Below are 21,621 nucleotides of genomic sequence, written 5' to 3' on the forward strand. Positions count from 1 at the left end.
TCCCTTGTAGTATAGGAATAAGGCAAAGTGATACTTGTTATAAACCCTGCCTATTATTCAGTGACTAAGATTAAGCAAGATCTTGAGAAGAAACCACTTAAATTTTGTATGTTACCACAGTAAATTTCAAATAAGAATTCAAGTCTATTCAGGTAGACTTCATACTAACTTCAGGCAACTGGCATGTCAGTAACCCCAAAAGCAATTCTTGATGCTATGTATAATGTCTTTGTAAGTGCTATAGTTGGATACTATTTCATTTAAACCAGACATACAGAAGCTGGCACCCTGTGGTAAGCAAAATACTAGGAATCCAAGACACACACTGACAGCAACAGAAGTAAAGCTGCTGCCAGCTACATGATTCAAACTGCAACACTATACTCTTACATGAAAATAATCTTAAAGGCCAAGGTAAGAGCTTGATTCCAGTTACTAGGATGCCCTTTTACCAATTGCATAACTACAGTTACTGTAGTTAAGTGTCCCTGAAGAGCAGGTGACAACATAATATAGCAGTAATCTAGCAAAGGTTTTTAGCAAGTTAGGCAATTAATGATTAGCTAACAAAAGGTGAAAAATAAATACCATATGTTCAGATAAAGGAAAAAGAAACAAGTGCTTCAGCATAAGCATAGAGTACTTAATCACAGAGTATCAATACTAGGTCAGTTATAGTTTGTTTGTTTGTTTGTTTGTTTTTTTAAGATTATGACTTTTAAATGCAAAACACAAAAGTCAGAAATACATACATGTCAACTACACATATCAACCAGAACTCCTGTCTGTCAAAACACAGGGGGAAGAGCGAGAGAAAAAAGGAAGGAAGGAGGGAAGAGATGGATGAAAGAAGAAAACAAGTGTGTAAGGAGTGACAATTTAGTTACAAAAGTATTCTAAGAAATCTTTCCAAATTATACAGATACTACCTGTCTTGTATGCATACCAGCCCAGCCTCTGGCTTCTTTACTTTTAATTCCATCCAGGAAGAGCACACACCAACTGCAGAAGCTTCCTTTGCCTGAAGAAGGGTTTTTGAACCTGAAAGCTTGCTTAATAATTGTTTTCCAACTATTTAAATTGGTCTAATAAAAGATATCAGATTCACCCAAAGAACCTTGTCTGCCTGTCCTTAGACCAACACGGCTACAACTTACACCCGTTCCAAATTATACCACACTTGTTCAGGCAGTTATGCATGCAAAACATGACTCTTCATAATTGCCAGCTGTGCCATCTCACAATATCAACTTTTGACCTTTGGATATGTTCTATTTTTTCAGTGCAATAATATAATCCTGCATGTGACTAGTTAGGCCTACTACAAGTGCAATTTAGGAAGGTTTCAATTTGAACTCCTTGGGTGCGTCCAAACAAGCAAGTGCAGTATGTGGGGCTGAAAACCTATCTGCAGTGCCGCACATGCAGGCATTCCCTGCACTGTTAATTTGTAGTGTGTGTGTGTGTGTGTGTGTGTGTGTGTGGAGGTGGGGGAGTTGACACTGGGAAATCCCGGTGTCAAAAAACCTGCAGTGGAAAAAAGCAGGGCAGTGCGCATAGCAACACTGTGCAGAGCCTGAAACTGGAGCCAGCCAGCCAGAGCCACACACTAGCTGTTGGCCAGGCTCTGAGTGGCCAGATTGCCACTGCTGGAGTCCTGGGACAAAACATTATCTTTTTCTGTATAAACTGCAATCTGAGATCAACTGTAGATGTTCAAATAGTCTGAATTGCTGATTTCTACTGGAATTTTGTCTTCTGAATACTTAGGTTTTCATGCTATTTGAGTTTTAAATAGTTTGCTTCTGGTCTGTTATGTAACATTATACATTCCCTGCTTCGTAGACTGATGGCACAGAATATGGAAAAGATTTCATAGTAACAGTTATTATATCTGGAGCATTTGCTATACCTAAAGCCTTAGGTCCAAACTGATCTTCTAAAACTTGATGTTGCCATTCAACTGTCTTCAGAAGATCAAATTCATCAGGTCTCAGATAAATATTTAATACAATTTCCCAGTAGGAGCTATTCTACATGTATACTACCTTTTCTTTCTACCCCAAAGAATGCCTTTCAATGTCATGAAGAATGAAACTACAATATGCTTGCCAATTTTTTTCTGACCTCATTGGGCTGCAAAACTTATAGAGATTAGAAAGACAGCATTAGGCAATTGTCGACATGGAAGTATGCATGAAAGGTCACCAGGGCCTTCAATACATATGCCTAGGCAGGAATATGGAGGAGTGGAGGCTGTCCAGACCTTCCATCCCCACTTTTGACCATTGAGACAGTTTCCAAAGGCCAGAGTCTGGACATTTGGTGCCTCAATGGCTGCAGTTATATGCATGTCTGGGAATCAAACCCTGGTCTCACAAATGACAGGCATGAATTTTACCATTGAACCATAACATTGCACTGTGCCTAAAATAGTTGTTCAAGGAAGGAGAAACATGAGTGTCTGTTCACATTTTACCTATACAGGGGAGTTACCAGTTATATCAATCATCCAGTAGATAACCTGCCTTAATTAGGCAGCATTGTGATATTGTCAAAAATTAGGAAGATGAAAATCACCCATTTCAAATGACAGTTGTATCTTTGTTAATGAAAATTGAGCCCTTATATCCTCTCCTGATAGAAACCTACTAAACAGCTGATTTTATCAATGAGTTGATTTTATCAAAATAGGATTGAGGAATTACAACAGGTTGGTTACATAGTAAATTAGGTGAGGTAATACATTAGTTAAAAAAAATAACACAGCCCCCAAAGATAGTACCAGACTATTCCACTTGTTCACATCCCATAATGTAATACTGAGTATTCTGAAAGTTTGGGCAGACAATAATATTAACATTCTTAGATATTTTAAAGCCTAAATAATTTCTGATTACCATTGAAACTGTCATTTGCTAAACACATCCTTTATGCTATAATAGTGTGTTACAAGTAACTCAGATTTAGTCCAATACATTTTATAACCAGACAGACTGCTAAAATTGTTGATAAATGATAACAGACCAGGAACTTCTCAGGCAGTTATGGCTGCTTTTAAAGTTCAGAAAATTAAAATCAAGCCTGTAATAAACTAACAGAGATTCAAAGGGTAAATCCTTGTCTAGATGTGTTGGGTGACTTATAGGCAGCCAAGAATTCCTTGCACACTATAGCATACTTCTGATTTTGTACCTACAATGTACAGTCCTAACAGCTTTTCTGTGGGCAGCTACATTAGCTGAGTTGGACTGACATCTTGTCTCTTCCCACACTGTCTCACTTCACTGCACCAGAGGGCATATATGTTTGCAGCTTAAAGGAGGTTCCATCCATCTCTTGGATAGATTACACATTAAAAATAAAATAATTTTCATGCTTAAGTAATAGTCCTGAGGTTGAGTCAGGTAATTCTACAAGAGCATAGCAAGGAAGTTTAATGATCCTGTATCACATTAAGCCCAAAGGTTATTTTTTCAGTCAATCAAGTCAACATGACAGGTGACTTTTTACACTTAGCTTGTGCACCGAACAGAGAAAAATGTTGTTGAAAGACATTTTGAGCCAGATTCTGAGATCTCAACTAAGCTATCATGAACACTGAGAAGCTCCACTGAAATAGCAGACTTAACTGAGAGCATGCTCTGAGCACACAACTAAGCCTGAGGCATCTACTTAGATGAGTATAGATGTGTACTCTGCAGCATAAAAGTAGTATTGAAAGGCATAGAGAAAAAGGATTTTGACCTCATTCTCTGGTGTTTCCAACCAGGCAGTACTCCAGCCTGTTTTAACGTTTTATTTTTTATAAGGCCAAGAAACAACTAAATGCCTTACATCCTCTGGAACTAATTCTTCTTGTTTTCTGCAAACATTACAACATTTTAGAGCCTGAAAAATTCCAAAGCCAAATGTAATAGATTTACTTCATGCTGTTCATCTCGTTCCTTCTGCAAGAATATGCCAAGTGATCATAAATGTGTTTTCATTAAACTACCTTTAGTTATCACAGAGAACACCTTAAACTGCCACATACCTACTTTGCCCCATAAAAATTTAGACACATTTAGAAATTTGAAAAACAAACCATGAGATCCCCCTAACCATACATAATACAAAATTATGACAACCAGATCTGTATCAGATATAACAAAAAGATCTAGCCAGGACGTGACAATTGAAAAACCCCAAGTTGCTAGGTCAGCTTTAAAGGAGCAGGAACAGAGTGGCATGCCAGGGAAACACTTCTTTATAAAGAGAATCCTGCAGTGGAAAATGTTAGTTGGGTGCAGGAGGTTATTAAGGAGGGTGCTTGTGGAAAAAGGCTGCTTTAGTGTTATGACTGCCAGAATCACTCTAGTCTCTAAATCAATTTCAGTTTTTTAATTTGGCAGGTAAGAATCTGCATGGTGTCTGCTCTGAGATGCAGGACAGAGTTCATCAATAAATTCCAGCAAGCATGTACACATAGTTGCTTTATGAATCATATTCTGAAATGGTTCTTCTACAAATAAATCAAACCACAGAAGTTACAGTAGTTTAAACAGTGTACATTGAGATTTATTAGAACAAGCACTAATAGCAGCAGTGTACAGAGTGATGGAGACAATGTACTGTATGCACTGAACAATAATAATTATACAATTGCACTTCTTCAGAGATCTATTAGAAAATGCTTTTCAGTAAACAGTTTCCCAAATCTAGCATTGTTTCAACTTGCCTCTGAGGGAAAAAAAATACAAAAAAATATGCTTTTTTTTTTTTGGTAAGGCATTAGCAACATTCATTGGCAGGCTAAACACGTCATTTGTACATGCATTATCCAATTACATTGCAACAGGTAAAAGAGCATCATGTTTCCTCAAAAAATTAGAACTTACTTACATTGTGATTTCTAACATAATATGCAGTTCAATCAGGCTCAGCCTGAAGGAAACTGATGGACCTTTTGTTACATTTTAGCACGTGATGTAAAACTACAGAATAACCATATTCATTTTAATTTCCTAACAAAAGTTGTAAGACTTTCCCTTTCACTGGGGATGATGATAAAGGTTTCGTGTACATGAAATACCTTAGTGATATAAAACCTACACTTTAAATTAAATTTCCCTTGCTGAAAGAATTCCCTCCCTCCTCCAGCCAACAGCAGAAGTTTCCGTTCCCAGTTCAGATAATATATTGAACTGCCACTACTTTGTGAACTTCTGTTATTTAATGCACTAGATGTGGAGATCCTAAGTGCTTCTCCGGATTCAGGATAACTACTTCAGTGTAGTCAGAGAGAACTAACTGCATTAGTACAAGCCTTAGAGTAAATGTAGTGTAACATGGGGCACTCACACAAGTCCTTTACAGCTTGTCCCTGGCTGACAAACAGGTCCCATCTAAAAAGTTAGCCAGAGAGCTTTATATACAGCAAAAGCAATTCTATATATACTCGAGCCTAAGAGGAGAGAGGGGAGGCACTTTCTTTCATGTATATGACCCTCCTGGCTGAGGGCAGGAGTATGCCTCTCAATGGGCCTTGGAATAAGCTGCCTCAAGTTAACAATGCTAAACAGAATCTCCTAGTTTTGTCTTCATATGTTAAACTACTCCAGGGTGGAGCTGTCCTGGGGAAAAGTTACAGAAAGCAGATAGAGACTGCAAATGGATTTATGATCAGGTTTGCAAGAATGCCATCTGAACTGATAGATCCAATTAGACATTTCACCTTCAACCACTCTCCCAAATTCATTAGTAGCTGAAATTTACTGGCAGGGAAAGCTAACTATTTCCCAACATACCATGGGGCCTAGAATTATATTTTGAAATGCAACATGGTCAAGGAGCAAAGGAAGGTGGTACACAGGACTGACCTACAAACAGTAAAACCTACTAACTTCACACCTGTGAGTAGTCCCTTTGACTTCAATAGCATGTGTGTTATATTTGCATAATTAGTCCTAAATGAGCACTTCAGGCCCCGAATGTGATGCATGTTTAAAGTATAAACTACATCAGGAGGCTCATGAAAACACATGCAGGTGTTCCAAAGCATTTTAGTTCATGAAGCTTTAAAAACACAGCCTGATGGTTATCAAGTATATTAGGTTGACTTTTTATGAATACAATTGTTGAGTCTTTACCTTTTGAACAGTAATTAACATTCACATTTTTCTAATTGACTTCAATGGGGCTATTTATAATGTATAAATTAAGCAGGCATACATTTGCAAGATCAAGCCAAAGTAGATAAAATGGGAGAGGGGGGGGGGAAGGAACCCACAACTTTATAAACGGATATTGACTGCTAACTCCTGAACTTTTAAAAAAGAAATGCCATTTTTCTAAGATTACTTATATTATTCCACAACTTTTTATGTATAACCATATTAGTGACTGGAATATATTTACACACATAATTATGCTCAGTATTTGAAGAGAAAGGAAATGTAAAGAACCAGGGAACACATTAATTAAGAATAAATATTTATCTCGGAAGGCCCCAAACCTACAAATGCTTAAGCAAATCAATGAGTACTCACAGAACTGCAGCCAGAATCAGGATTACAATGTTAAAAACTGCACTATTTTGTACAGTTTTGTAGATTTTGAAACAAAAGCTAAGATTTGCAACTAAAATGCATTTTCTACTGAAGTGTTTGGAATATGCAACACTGATACAGCACTGTTAGTTTACATTCTTAGTAGTTCCCCTCTCACTCATTTCTTCTCTTGCTCCTTATGGAAGCCCATAATGACTCCTAAACATAAAAGGAAGAGCAATGTGTAGGTGTTTCAATATTACAGTGCTCTGAGTATTTTCCATCTGCAACACTGGGAAGCTAGGCAACAGTACATAAAAATGCTCCTTGCTTTCCTCCCCACCCTCAGGTAGCAGTTTCTCTACTGCTTTCATGTAAACAGCATAGTTCCTGTCTAGTGCGTGAAGGCACAGACACTTTGTAACTACAGTTTTTGATTTCTAGCTAGAACACTAATTATACACATGGTATGAAAAAAGCAACACTAACCTCCTATATGTAAGGTTCCTAGGGAGCAACTATATTATCTGTTTTTAATTTTTGATATTTAAAGAAAAAAAGTTACGAAAGAATTTTAACCTTAAGTTTCTAAGTGGGACAACAGTATAATCACAGCGGAAGGATTCTTTCATTACAAAGAAATTGATGAGAAAATACAACACAAAATTTACATGCAGCAGTGAGCTTTACGTCTTGATCTACAAAGAAAAAAACTGTATTTGTGAGATTCTTGTCAGACAATGAGCACAGTGACATGAGCAATAAGCAGTCTTCCTTTTATTTACACTTTCACTTTCTAATCTGCTAAAGATTTTATATGGAATTATTTTTCTTTGCAACTCTGTAAGGTGTTAGTAAACATAATAGTCGAGTGAGGCAATGCAGACTGATTATCAATCTGACTAAACACAAAGCAGATTGAGGAGCTACAATATACACCCTAATTAAGAATATTATATAATCTGGTTTATAATTGTATGCCCAAAAGATTGAGCAAAGTACATATATTCAGTATGCTGGGGCTCAATACATTTTGCATACAAGTCTTGGCATGTGATGTTGTATCTCAGAAAAGCAGTGTGAAGTTGTTCCTTATTCTTAGTGACCTAGTGACAAGTGGGAGAATATAGAATTCACTACTGCCAACGTATATGAATAATATATGTTACTGCAAAAAAATATTTTATACAAAGAAAAGCAGACAGACACTAAAAAGACACACTTCTTGCCACACTATGACAAGAGTAACAAAAAAATACCTACCAGGAAAAATTTCTAATATAGATCTATCATAACAATAAATTAGATCACTACAACAGTATAACTAATTTTATCATGGCTTTGTAAGTGCTAAGTAAGGACATCTTCCTCTGAGAAGTTGCAGTGGTAGTAAAAGAGCAAGCAGTGAGGTATCAGTTAACACTAAGCATTACTCTGAAGGACGAGATTTGGAACATCAGATTTAAGAGCTGTATTTTCCACTTCTGTACATAGCTGTAAATGATGTCAAAAAGCAACAGCATAACAGATCCAGAAAAGGTTACTGATGTTTTGTTTCAGCCTAAATGTGACGTCTTAGAAAAGTCTGACTTAAGATTCAAAGTGCCTAGTTTTGAACTATGGGCACTGAGAATTAGAAAGGCTTAAAACACTAGTTGCAAAATGTAGGGTCTATTTATTATGTTCAGAGAGTCTAAAGATTGTGTTTTTTTAAAAATTCAACCATCACAAGTAAGCAGTCCCTACTGAGGAATCCATGTGTGGAGAAAAAAAATAGTTTAGAAATAATTATTAAGGAGTGAACATAAGTAAATTAGTGTATTAATTTAAGCAGAGCTTTCCTTTAATGTATTAAACATGTCGGGATTTAATAGCAGGCTTCCTCTTTCCTGATATATTTCCTAAACAACATTCTGAACTTTCCTTTAAATGGCTGAACCAAGGAGGAATGCCCTTGTTAAAATATCCTGTTTATAGGATCAAGTCTAACAAAAGTTGCTAAGAGAGAGAGAGTCAGCCAAGCTAAGAAAAATCCCAAACATTCCTGGGGGGGGGGGGGGGGTGAGAGAGAGAGCGAGAGATTCAGAAGAGGCAAAATCAGAATTATAAATAGGCACTTTTACACTACTTTCCAATAAACTAATACATTCCCTGAAAAGGCAGAATACATACAGTTCACATTGTACATTACGACTTTCCTAGTTTCATTATTTAGGAAAAACAACACTCCTTTCCAACACAGCAAATATGCAACTGGAATATCCTGTCTATCTTCACTTTTGTTATAAAAGAGAGAAAGGCTAAGTGCAGAAATTCAGGGGCATTAACGGGAAGTTAAATGGCTGCCTGATATCAGGTAAGTCGGGATGGAGGGTGCTAGCTGGGGGGTTGAAAGTCCAGCGGGCTGGAGGGGATCAGGTGTCCATCGGGGGCTGGGAGGAGGTGCAACCCATTGGGGGGGGGGACAAGCATGACCCACAGGTGGGGTGGAGGTGGGCATGGGCAGCATGACCCATGAGTACAGTAGGGGGCAGGTACGACCCATGAGAGGTAGGCATGAGAGGTAGCAGGCTTGACCCACGGGTGGGGTGGGGGGGCAGGTGCGACCTGCGTGTAGGTTAGGGGTGGCAGGCACAACCTGTGAAGGTGGGGGGGCAGGTGCACCCCAATGAACCTATACCCCCATCCCTCCTGCCCCTCTCCCCACCACTGGGACTTACTTGCTCAGCTCCAGCAGTGATGAACGCTGATAAAAGTGGCTGCATCTGGAGTGACTTGTGACATGGGGGTTGAAAGTGCTGGCTGGGGTGGGGGGACCAAGGGGCTGAGGGGCAAAAATTACACCAGTGTGGGGGAGGGGGGGAATGAAAAGAGCAGCCCCAGGGATGGGGCCAGTGTCCAGGTTTTCCCAGCCCTCGGGCTGCACAGAGGAAGTTCCATGCACTAGTTTGACCTAAATTGAATTCATATGCTGCTACATAGATCCAGATTTATCTTAAACCAGATTCTGCAATTTTTAGACTGGCTTGCGTTCATGGAACTTCTGTTCAGTTATAGGTTTAGACTGATTGCCAGTCAATGAGACTGAGCCTGTAGGTGTCACATCAGCACTGGGATGAGGTAAGTTTAAATCAGGTGGCCATACTGAACCCAATTCAACTTCCTGCAGGTCTGTACTTAGCCAGATCCACTCATACCCACATAACTAATTCTAGGCAGATTTTTCCTACTCCTCCAACTGTGTAGGAAAGTAAAGGAATGATGCTCACTTAATTGCATGCTGAAATCAGTCGAACCACAAATGTAATAAATTTCTCTTCTAATGCAAGAAAACATTAATGAAAAAAAACTGTTAATGTCTCCTTTTTTGAATCACAGACTGCAAATGGAGACCAAACATTTTAAAAATCAGAGATGATATTATAAAACCACAAAAACTGACAAATAGGCAAACAAATCACCTACAAACTACCTTTAACTCTCTTTTTTGAACCTCACTAGATTTCATATCAAAGAATCCCTCTTAAGTAGGTTGTATAAAACAGTCTGGGACTTAATGAAATGCATAAGGAAAATATAAATGAAGGTAATGTGCATCACATATCTGATTTAAAGAGAGGAAATGTTAATTCTTGTAGGTAGTTCCTTAATATTTATACAAAACCAAAATCAAACTTCCTTCACTTGATTATTTATTTGAATGAACTATTTATTTTAATTATCAAACATTCAATTGTACAACTTTCATTAAGGAGGCATACGTCCTATTTTGAGGTTGGCCCAGTTAAGGTATCTTAGTCAAAAATGACTAAAACCTTTAATAAGATACTGTACCTACCTGCTTTTCAGTCAAACTTGAATCATTAAATAGAATATCTAGTTTAACATATTATGCACATTGCCTTTTCCACACTAAAGTGAATATATTGCACAAGTTCAACAGAACACAATAAATGGCATGAAGATAATTTATAACTTTTTAGAGTAACTTCACACTAAATGTACCAAGTAACAAAATCTCTTAAAATTCAGACTCTTCTTAATAAAGGAGCTAGACTGGTCTAAATAATTTAGTTACAATCTTATTCTAGGTGGGCATTTTAAAAGTTTCATGATTTTCAAGCCACAAAGTAATGAAGCAGCCAGGGGAAGCAAGACTGGCCATGGAAACACAGTCATGGTGAGGAAAAACCATAAACAGCTCATTGGAAGCAGAGTAGATGTTATAGGTCTCTCTCTGCTTCTATTCTACATAGCCATTAATATAGCTTAATACTGCCCTTTCGCAGATACAATGATTATTTTTGGAATATGAACATTTTAAGACAGATTTAACTTCTGCAGAGCCCTGCATTCTCAGGTATATAAACATTCCTTTCTTAAATATTTCCTCTCCACTGCTTTATCTGCTGATTCTGGAGGACTTGGCATTGTTGCTGGCTCCTAAAAATGATCAAAATCAAGGCTGTTTTCAAGCAATCTCAAAAAGTATCCTTGCTTGAGGGACAAAAATGAATCTCTCTCATATCACGTTCATCATGGTGGTCAAGTGAAGGTTGTCACTGGGTCCAAAGTTCCCACTCAGGAGAAAAGAGAAGCAACAGACACCCAGACACAAAAAGATTTAAATCCATTGTCCTTTCCTCACTCACACACCCCACATAGAGAAGTTAGTACCAAGCCATGAAAAACTGATGAGCCTTCATAGCTCTCACCAGCAGAAGATCTATGTCTTCTATTTCCCATGGCAGGTGGTGGGTATATCCTAATCCCCTCCAAGAAACAGAATTTCATCTCCTGTCTGATACAGAGTAGAGAGGAAAAAACAAGGTAAGTAGGCTTGGCAAAGTAGGAGGTGAAATTATTTTGATACTAAACAATTATTCACAATTTTGAGTAGATTTAGTAAATAACAGCACTTGTTTCCCTGATCATTATTTTCACTAATTACAAAATGTTTAAGGGAACTATTTCACATACTACACAGCTTGACACTTAAATTTTCATAACAGAGAACCAGAAATATTTTAACACTTTTCTGTACTAGTTCAATAGCTTGATAAGAAATTAAGAGAGAGAAATGAATGGAGTTGGTTTTCTTATGAGGCCATTCAGAAATACTGGTAGTGTAGCTTGATTGGGAACAGTACATTTCTAAGATTTCTAATTCAGATTTGCTTGCAAAATATTTTTTTGTTTGGGCCATCCTCATCAACCTTGGATCTATCCTTGATGGTGAAAAACTGCTGTCAAGGATAGATCCAAGGCTAGTGAGGACAGTGCCATAACAGGTCCTGGTTTTGGCTGGACACACATGCAGTGTCGTCTTTGAGCTCACCCGCTTACCCTGTAGCTCTGAAACTGAGTGGGTGAACTCCACTACTGCTCACCTACGCCCTTTGTATAAAACCAGGATAGCCCAGAGCTGTGTGACATGGTGGGCATCTCCCCATGGTTTGATCTGTCTGAGGTGTAACTGGGACAGTTCAAGTCTCGCTGCTTTTTCCCCACTGTCCCTTGTTGATCAGTGGGACCTGGCAGGAAGGGGAAGAGGGGGCATTCCTCATAGTTTGACCCCTTCCACAGATATCTAGGATAGGTCCAGCCATGGGGGAATGTCCCCAGCCTTTTGCATAGCCTTATGTCATCCTCCTTCTGTACAAGAAGCAGCGGACATTCTCCTTGCCTAGAACTGGGGTGACCATGACAGACCAGTCAGGATTTTCATGTGGCAGCCAGTGTTGTGAGCACAGCCATTTGCCTGCAGGCAGAAACCATGTCCTATCTCCCTGTACGTGGCTGCAGCCTATGTTTGTTAGCACAATTTTACTTTCCATCTGCTCTGGGATTTGTCAGGACCCCAGCATGGCAGCCAGGGCCACAAGCACAGCCCTAGCTCACCTAGCAGGGGGTGCAGAGCAAGGGGGCAGTTCAGTGTGCCCTGGGATGCTGGATGACCCTCTCACTCTATAAATAACATACCACACATTCAAACTAAAGAGCAATACAAATGAGCCACAAAAATGATTAACAGCTTTGAGACTGGTTTGCCATCTTTATCACATAAACAGCTTGAACATGTGGCATGTTACAATTTACCATGCAATAAATGCAATGTCTGCCAGAGGCCATGGGAAGCCTTTACTCAAAACACTCCCCTTTTGCTATCACCAGTGCAGCACCATTATTGTTAGCAATGTGGGAAATGTAAGTATAGCTTATTCTTCAACTGTCAAGTTGTGTAAACAAATTTGTACTATTGCTACTAATTATTTAAGATATCTCTTAGAATAAGACAGATTTAGGGAAATAAAAACTATACAATTAAATTCTGGCCCCAGTTAAGTTGATGGGAATTTTGCCATTGACTTAAATAGAGCCAGAATTTCACCCTACAGAGTTTTTTCATAGTTTCATAGTTGTGAGGGTCAGAAGGGACCTCAATAGATCATTGAGGGCAAATCCCTGCCCTGGGCAGGAAAGAGCACCGGGGTCATATTACCCCAGTCAGGTGCTTGTCCAGTCTCCTCTTAAAGACCCCCAAGGTAGGGGAGAGCACCACCTCTCTTGGAAGCCCATTCCAGATTCTGGCAACCCTTACCATAAATAAGTTCTTCCTGATGTCCAACCTAAATCTGCTGTCTGTCAGTTTGTGGCCATTGTTCCTCGTTATTCCAAGGGGAGCCCTGGTAAACAGAGCATCTCCAATTTCTTGCTGCCCCCCGGATGAATTTGTAAACAGCCACAAGATCCCCTCTCAGCCTTCTCTTGCAAAGGCTGAAGAGATCCAGGTCCCTCAGTCTCTCCTTGTAGGGCCTTACTTGCAGGCCTCTAACCATATAAATGGCCCTTCTCTGCACCCTCTCAAGGTTATCCACATCTCTTGAAGTGCAGAGCCCAGAACTGGATGCAGTATTCCAACTGCAGCCTGACCAATGCCACATAGAAGGGAAGTATCACCTCCCTGGACCTGTTCATGATGCACTCTGCATGACAGAGTGCATTTAGCTTTACTGATCAACTTGTCACATTGATGGCTCATACTCATCTTGGAGTCAACTATGACTCTGAGATCCCTTTCTGCCACTGTGCTGCTGAGAAGGTCTATAGGTGTGAGAAGGTGCTGCTGAGAACCCTATAGGTGTGTTGGCAATTCCTTCTCCCTAGATGCAGCACTTTGCATTTGTATTTGTTGAACTGCATCCTATTCTTTTCTGCCCACTTTTCCAACCGTCCAGGTCCACCTGGATTTGATCCTTTCCCACTAGTGTGTTTACTTTACCCCATAATTTCGTGTCATCCGCGATTTTGGACAGAATGTTCTCCACGCCCTCATCCAAGTCGCTGATGAAGACACTGAATAGCACAGGTCGAAAAACCGAGCATTGGGGGACCGCACTGTCCGCATCTTTTCACCCTAAAGGACTATGGACTTGCACATAGATATGTATGTACTCAAGTGAGTAATCATCTTTAAAGTCAATAGGACAGCTCCTACAAGTAAAGTCACTTGTCTGTATTTGAAGAACTGGGACCTTGACTAGATAATCGGGCACAGTTATTTTGTGGAGTGATCTTGTGGCCCTTTTTCAGGCAAAATTTTAATTAAATCACTGGGAAGTTTTCTCTAAGGAACAACTGCTGAGAGAAATCTTGTTGCAAGTGTATGTTAATAAAAGAGTGTTATTTAAAATTACTTTTAAAAAATAAAGTTTCAGTCGGAGCTCTCAAATCTGTCATCTGCTAATCTTTAGGGTGCACTAAATTTTGCCATACATCACAAAAATTGACATGCATGAAAAGATGATGCCTGAAGTTATGCCCTAAAAGTAAAATCTAATGTTTAAAGAGACCAAGAACTCACCACTTGTGTTTCTGTTAATCAAGATACCAGTCATGCACATTCAGTCCTTACTATCAGGAGGTGCAAACAGAGATTGGGGGCACAAAACAGGCAAGTGAATATTACCCTATAGAGGGAATCTGACAAAGAATAATTAATTGCCATTTTGAATACTATGTACCTCATTTATTTATAGTATACTGCTACTAAAATGAATTGGATAAAAGTTAGCTCAATGACATTAAAGAAAAGTTACATGGTGGCATGGAGAGAAAGAATTTGATCTTTCAGAACTACTTTAAAACTCACGTGGCACCAGGTACACAGCTGCCCTGCTGCTCCTCTCAGAAAATAACGGGCCAGACCTGCTCTGTAGAACATTTGCTATGGCCGGCAGAGCCATGGCTTCCATGGCACTTCACAGCGGGGGCTTTGCCAGCATTCTGCCAGTCAGATGCCTGGAGCTTTGGCAGAGGGGGAGCTGTCCCTGCACCATGCCACTCCATAGCCAGGTGGCACAGAGATGGAGGTGCCTGGGTCCTAGTGCCTGCCTGTCTCAGACCTGAGCTGGGTCATTCTAGCACCCTGTCAGAAAACACTGCTGACCCCTGGTATATAAAATAATCCCAGTAATCTGATCAGCAGAAATGCAGGAGAACCATGGATATACACCCTAGGGCTCACACAGAGTTCTGATGTTAAACACTACAGCAGTTCTCTTTGTAGGATCAATTGTAGGATTATATTTTTTAAGCTTCAAATTTAGATTTAATTTTTAAGAGAAAAATAATATAAACTCCAATAGGTCCACTATGTATACTGCACATACATATACAGTTTTCAGGGACAGAGAGAGATAGAGATGCATACACATGCATAGAATCTTAACCTGTTACAAGTGTCTATTGAAGACTAGGTCCTACCACATGGAATACAATTTTTTTTTTTATCTAATAAACCTTTTTTTTTTAAGTAAGACTTGCCCTACAGTTTAGAATTTCAGTCTTTTCAGACAGAAAGTGCCCATCCTCCTCCCATACACATTAACTGTGGCATAGCAACATTGTAGAGACTTGTCCCTTAATCAAAAATATAGAATCACTTTATGAAAAATCATAAAATATAATCTTGCATAAAAGCTATTTTGACAACCTAAGAACAAGCTACTGGGCAGCAAATATGGTTGCTTCAGCCTGGCCCCACTAACAAATTCAATTAAGAAAGCAGGGGGATAGTGTGCACAGGCAAACAGTGCAGTAAAACAGGCAGTATGAGTGTGACAGTGACAGGTTACAGTACTATCCAGTCTCTGGAGTGAAGTCAGAGACTCTCCTATGGAACCTCTCTGTGCTTTTAACACTGCTGCAGAGCTTCAGGGAATTCTAATTGTATAAACAGTTATGGGGAAATGAGACAAAGAGCAAACCTATGTCAAGTCAGTGGTGCATGAGATACATATATTTTAGCATTAGCTATTTAGAATATGAATTTCTGGACTAGCACCACAGATGCATTTACCAAAATTCCCCAAAATTAGCTAGTTCCTTTTTTTATTTTCAGTCTGATTATACAACGTTTCCCAAAGCTAAAGCATGTACAGTAGATTACTTTCCCCTGTATTCCATTTAGGTGTTTGTTTTTTTAAAACAAGACATATTCTCCAACATCTATAATATAAATAAAATCCTAACGCTTTAAAAATCTGCCCTTCACACAAGCCTAACAATACATATTTAAATGACTTATTGTACATCTTCATGGTTTTTTTTAAGGCATGGACAATGGCATATGAATGGGAACAGCTTCCAGAAAAGCATTATGTCTTTTTGACAAGGCCAGCCCAAGCACATCACATCAAAGGACTAATCTGAAGCCAGAAATGAGAGAGTGTTGTGACTCGAGAACTTTACCAAAATAAGTTACAACAAAACGGATTTTTTCTTTTTCTTCCCTTTTTCCTTTCTTTTTCAACCCTCTCCCTGCACTGCCCCATCCCATCCCCCATTACTCTTAACTTCTTTTTAAAGCACCGGTTGCAGTTTTGTGTTGTACTACTACTTCAGAATGACTATGGATAATTTATCTGCTTCTTCTGTTCTGCATTTTCAGCGTATGAACATTAAAAGGTTTTTTTTGTCTTTTTTTTGTTTGCTTGGTTTTTTTTTGTGTTTTTTTAATGGCTGCTGCAAAATTAAAAGGATCCAAAAGTGGTCAGGAGCCTGGTCTAATGCACTTTTGAAAGTCCTTTATAAAGATGAATATAAAAAGCAAATGGTAGGTTTTGTGTAGACCCACAAACCACACTTAGCTATAAGAAACATATTGTGCATAGTTATTTTTTTCTTCAGAGAGTGATATGTTTACCAGATCTACATTCTCAGTTTACCAGAGTACTGGGGTTTCTATTTTACTAAAGCCAGGATCCTTTCGTAGTTCCCAATAGGCGTCATTAGAAACCCAGGCTTCTCTTTGATTGGCATCGTTAACTTTTCTGCAAAAGGTTAAAAAAACAAGAAAACAGACAAAAATAAAAAATATGCAAGAGGTCTTAATAAAAATGATTTCATATTTTAAAAGAACAAAGAAAAACAATCTTTTGCCTGTCTTAAAAGTGAAAGATTGTTAAAACATCCTAAAGGTCTAATACTGTCATCTGAGTCATGCAAGTGGACCCCTGCACCCATCTGAAGCCTTGCTGACTGAAACAGCTATAGCATGGAGGGGATCCATTCACGCAGGTCTGGCTTCAGGCTCAGAGGTTTTCATCATTTATGCTGTTTATTTCATTTTTGCACTTTGCTTCTCTTCTACAGTGAAATTCTACCAGGTGGTTTCATCGCAGGGTTTGCATAAACTAACATAAAGGCTCTTAATTTTGGGCTTCCCAGATTTAAAAGAAATATTTAAATTAAAAATCACACCCCCACAAAAATTACAATTTAAAAATATCTTAAACATTTTCTGTTCAATCTGTTTTACAATCTCTTTTTCTGCTGCCATTTTTTTGCCATTTTATAGTTAAACCAGGAAGATTATCTATATAGAAACTTGTATGGCTCTGGCCCATGTCTTTCTTGATTTATGGACAATTAAGGGGATTCAACTGACAAGCCAGTCACTCTCATCAAGCCAGTCATTTGATAAGTAGAAAAATTCCTTTACAATATGTTAAAATGTATCAGACATGGAAAGTATACACAAAGATTTTTCTTGATATGAAACGGCATCCCTATTTTCACTTCTTCATTGCACTATGCTGGGGCCTTCTGTCTTAACATTCAAATGTCCTCTTTGTTTTTCTCATATGTTGATGGACTTACAGTAAGATGCAGGCTTATTACTAAAATGAATTTACTCACTTAAAAAATTTTGGTTTGTATTCAATGTTGTTTTCTTCCATGTACCGCCTTCTACTTCTCTGGAGTTCCTCTATTCTCTGCTTATCAGCTGATGCTGCTTCTACATTTCCTTCTTCCAAAAATCTGTCCAGACAATAATAGATTTGTTAGCAGTTAGATGTTGTTAGCTTCTATAATAGTACCTTATGTAAAAACATTGTCATAATAAGGTTCAGCACAGAAAATAATGCTCACTGTAATTGAAAAGAACAGTGCAATTATGATCTATTTCCTTTCTTCAGCTCTAGGCACCTGGTTTAAGCCCTGGTCCAAAATATGAAAGTTTTTAATTTATACCTTTCTGAAATGCTGTCTCTTTGAGCAGAATTCAAAGTGCCTTCTTAAGCATCTAAATGGAACTTAGGCAGAGTCTACGTGTCTAAGTTCCAAAGAGCAATTCAAAATGGCACTGCATTATTTATTAGCCACAAAAATCATTTGGTGCCTCTATGCTGGACTGCAAAGTTACCAGTGTATCTACACGATAGCTTAGTCCAGGGGTGCTCAACCCCTGTTTCTTAGGCCAAATCCAAATCCAGCTGTGTAACCATGCCATCCAGCCTGCAGGAATCCCTATGGGTTGGGAAATTTGGCAGCAGGATTGCAGTGGAAGCTCCTTGAAGCTGGATCCAGCCTCTTCCAAGCTGCTGCTGCACAACAGGATCAGGACCAGGCCCACACCCTGCTCATCTGGATTGACCTGGGCTGCTCCCTTCCCCTGCCCCCTCCCCACATGTCCAGATCAGGGCTGGGCCACTCTACTCCCATACCCTTCTCCACATCTGGATCGATTCCAGGCTGCTCCTCCCCCTCCCCACCCACCTATCCAGACTGAGGCCACTCTGGCTCCTTTCCACCTCCCCCATGCATCAGGATTAGAGTTGGGCTGCTCCTTGCCCCCCATTCCTCATGCCTGGATCTTGCACTGCCCCTTCCCCACACATCCAGATTAGGGCTGAGCCATTCCTCACTCTCCTGGATGGCCAGATCAAGCATGGGCTGTGCATCCCCACCTGTGGCCAGACTGGGCCCCCACAGCACTGTGCTAGATTGAGCCTACCACCCGGATCTGGCACCCCTCACTCAACCCATGGAGTGAAAAGGCTGGGTACCACTGGCTTAGTCCATGACAACTCCTTGGACCAGGAGTGTTCTCAGAAGTGATTCAGGTGGAGTGCTTAGGTAGTCAGGAAAAAAAAACACGTCTAACAGCAGGTACCTGTTGGTGGACACTGTTTCCTTGCACTGGAACAGGAAAAGACATTTTACAATGTGTCTTAGCTCATCCAAAGCAATTCTGCCTCTGCCATAAACATTTTTTATGGCACTAGCATATCTGTCTTCTCCCTTTTTTCTGAACTCAGGAAGCATTTCCACTGTAGCATTATACATTCTTTAACAGCAGAATCTACCAATGATCTGGCTCCTGGCACACATTCATTTAAAGGTGCAATGAGATCTGACCCCTAGTCCCAACAATCGTGCCTTCTGCCATTCCACACATGCATGGCAGGAGGTGAGATTTTGGGATCAGGGAGCATATCCAAGTTGCCAATGCAGGGTGAGCTCAGGATTATAATCCTGAGCTCCCCCTGCACTGCAAAACTGAAAACTGAGTGTCCACAGATCCAGGCCTGGAGCCAATTATCACCTACTTGTCGGCTCCAACCACAAGACCACACCAGAGTCTCAAAGTGGTCCTGGTAGTCTGTGGCTGTGGCCAACATTCAGCTGAATGGGTGGCAGCCCCAGACTGTACTGAGATCCCAAGTGAAGATCCTGCTGTAGTCCTACGGCCAGAGTGGACAATCAGCTGATTGTCTGCCCCTGCCCTGCCAAAGGTTTAATTGAAGGTGTCATATGAAAAACATAATGTACAAGATTTTTATGGCTAGTTTGCCACTGTATACCACTTCATATTTATTGCACATTAACACATTAATCATCACATAAATGTAATACGTAGAGGGGGCCTCTGAGACATAAACACACCGTATTGTGCGGATCCGGACAAAATTCAATACTGGTTTCAAACTCTTCCCCTTAGTAGTCAGATATACTAAATATTTAATGAGCTTTCTTGCCTTTGATCTGGCCTAAATCGTGCATCTGTTGCTGGAAGAAGATCTTTTAACGCAGGATCTAACTCATTGAGCTCAATAGCAAACCTTGTAAAACCATAATAACGTTCATAGTTCGTTGGCATGGAGCCTGTATGAACACATGCAAGAAAGAAATATGCTTGTTTTAACAATTGTTATAAACATACACATAAAGCCTCATGAATTTAACAAAGTTACAAATCCAGTAAAATAGTTATATATTCTAATACTTTTAAGTAAAATTAACATGCATCTAATGTTATTTCCTATGTGGAACATATTTTACTTAATATTAATGTTGATAAGATTATACAAGCTTTACTTGCATGATAGATCCAAGACTTTTTAAATCTTCCTCTGCTTTTGTGAAATCTCTGAGAAGTTTTCATTCAAGATGAGCACTTTTGCCTCTTTCCAGAAAAGCATCATTTATAGAATAATTACATTAAAGCAGGGGCGGGCAAAATATGGCTCACTGGCTGGATCCGGCCCACCAAGCACTTTCATTCAGCCTGCAGGGCTGCCCAATAAATTGTGCCCCAGCCCTTCTGCCCACGAGGGTGGAAGCGAGCCACCCACGTGTACACCCACCCCCTAAAATGCCCTATTGCCTTGCTCCCACCCTCGTGGGCTGAAGGGCCCTGCCCGGCCAGCATTCAGCTTCTAGGCAGACCTGCTGTTGCTGCAGCCCCCAGGTACCAGCTCCACTTCCCCGGTCTCCTGCAGGCTCCAGACAGCAGGTAGGGAAGCAGCAGGGCCTGGGATGCAGCTGGTAGGGAGCCCGGAGTGTGGGGCTGGCAGCAGCGCAGAGCTGCGCTTGGGGGAGCAGCATGTGGGTGTGAGGGAAGGCGGGGGGTGTGGGGAACCCACCCACACTCCCTCCATGGGGCAGCAGCAATAGGTGGGGTGCTCAGGGTGCAGCTGCCCGGTGGAGCATGGCTCCGGGCCACACTGTACATTGGGGCAAGGGGCACAGCCTCCCCCGAGCTGTCTGTATTGCCAGTGCTCCCTGACACTCACGTGCAGCTCCTGCACTCACCAGGCACAGGAAGGGAAGCCACACATGCTGGACCCAGGTGCCTTCCCTGTCAGGGCTGGGGCTTCCCCTCCTGAAGCACAGCCCCAGCAGGGAAGGCAATGGGCTCCAGCAGGGACCACCAGCGATAGACCACCCCCACACCACCCCCCTCTCTCACATTCACAGCTCACACACCCACATTCTACCACACACACAGAGCCACACACCCCCATACACCCCCCCCACAGCATACACCCCACCACACACACCATACACTCCCCCACACACCATCCCCCCACCCACTATACACAGACACACACCACACCACCCCCCACACCACATATACACATACCACACAATATACAAAACTCAAAATTTATTTTTAAGTTATTATGCAATCACCTCTATAGACAGTACGCAAACACAAATCATGACAAAAACTACCCAACTGAGTTAGCAGTTTATCAGCATCTCCTTACCTGGCCTCCATATACACTTTGCTGAAGGTGCAACTCCACAGTACAGTCCTTCGTGCCACTTTCCAAAGAGGCGATGCACAACCTTTCCTTCTTGGTCCATGATAACTCCTTGGACTTCATTTGCATTTGAATTCCAGTAATTTAACTGAAATGTAACAAAGCAAAGGATTACAGATCGATTTCCTCATCACATTTTATCACATTAATTTTAAAATACAGTTGTTCTAAATATTACTGTATATGGATATTCA

General features: G+C 40.3%; 1 protein-coding gene across 4 annotated transcripts in view; it reads right to left on the reverse strand.

Moving 5' to 3' along the window:
- Positions 1–4,534: 4,534 nt before the first annotated feature.
- OSBPL6 (oxysterol binding protein like 6) overlaps positions 4,535–21,621 on the reverse strand; it is a 208,883-nt gene continuing 191,796 nt past the window's right edge. For all 4 annotated transcript variants that reach the window (XM_059727248.1, XM_059727246.1, XM_059727247.1 and 1 more), the window contains 4 exons: positions 21,371–21,515; positions 19,856–19,982; positions 17,733–17,855; positions 4,535–16,864 (listed from right to left, as the gene is read on the reverse strand). In XM_059727248.1, coding sequence (XP_059583231.1) covers positions 16,756–16,864; positions 17,733–17,855; positions 19,856–19,982; positions 21,371–21,515 — 504 coding nt within the window. In that variant the 3' untranslated portion in view covers positions 4,535–16,755. The remainder of the gene's footprint in view (positions 16,865–17,732; positions 17,856–19,855; positions 19,983–21,370; positions 21,516–21,621) is intronic.

The sequence above is a fragment of the Alligator mississippiensis genome, chromosome 4, assembly GCF_030867095.1.
Source record: "Alligator mississippiensis isolate rAllMis1 chromosome 4, rAllMis1, whole genome shotgun sequence".
Taxonomy (NCBI): Eukaryota; Metazoa; Chordata; order Crocodylia; family Alligatoridae; genus Alligator; species Alligator mississippiensis.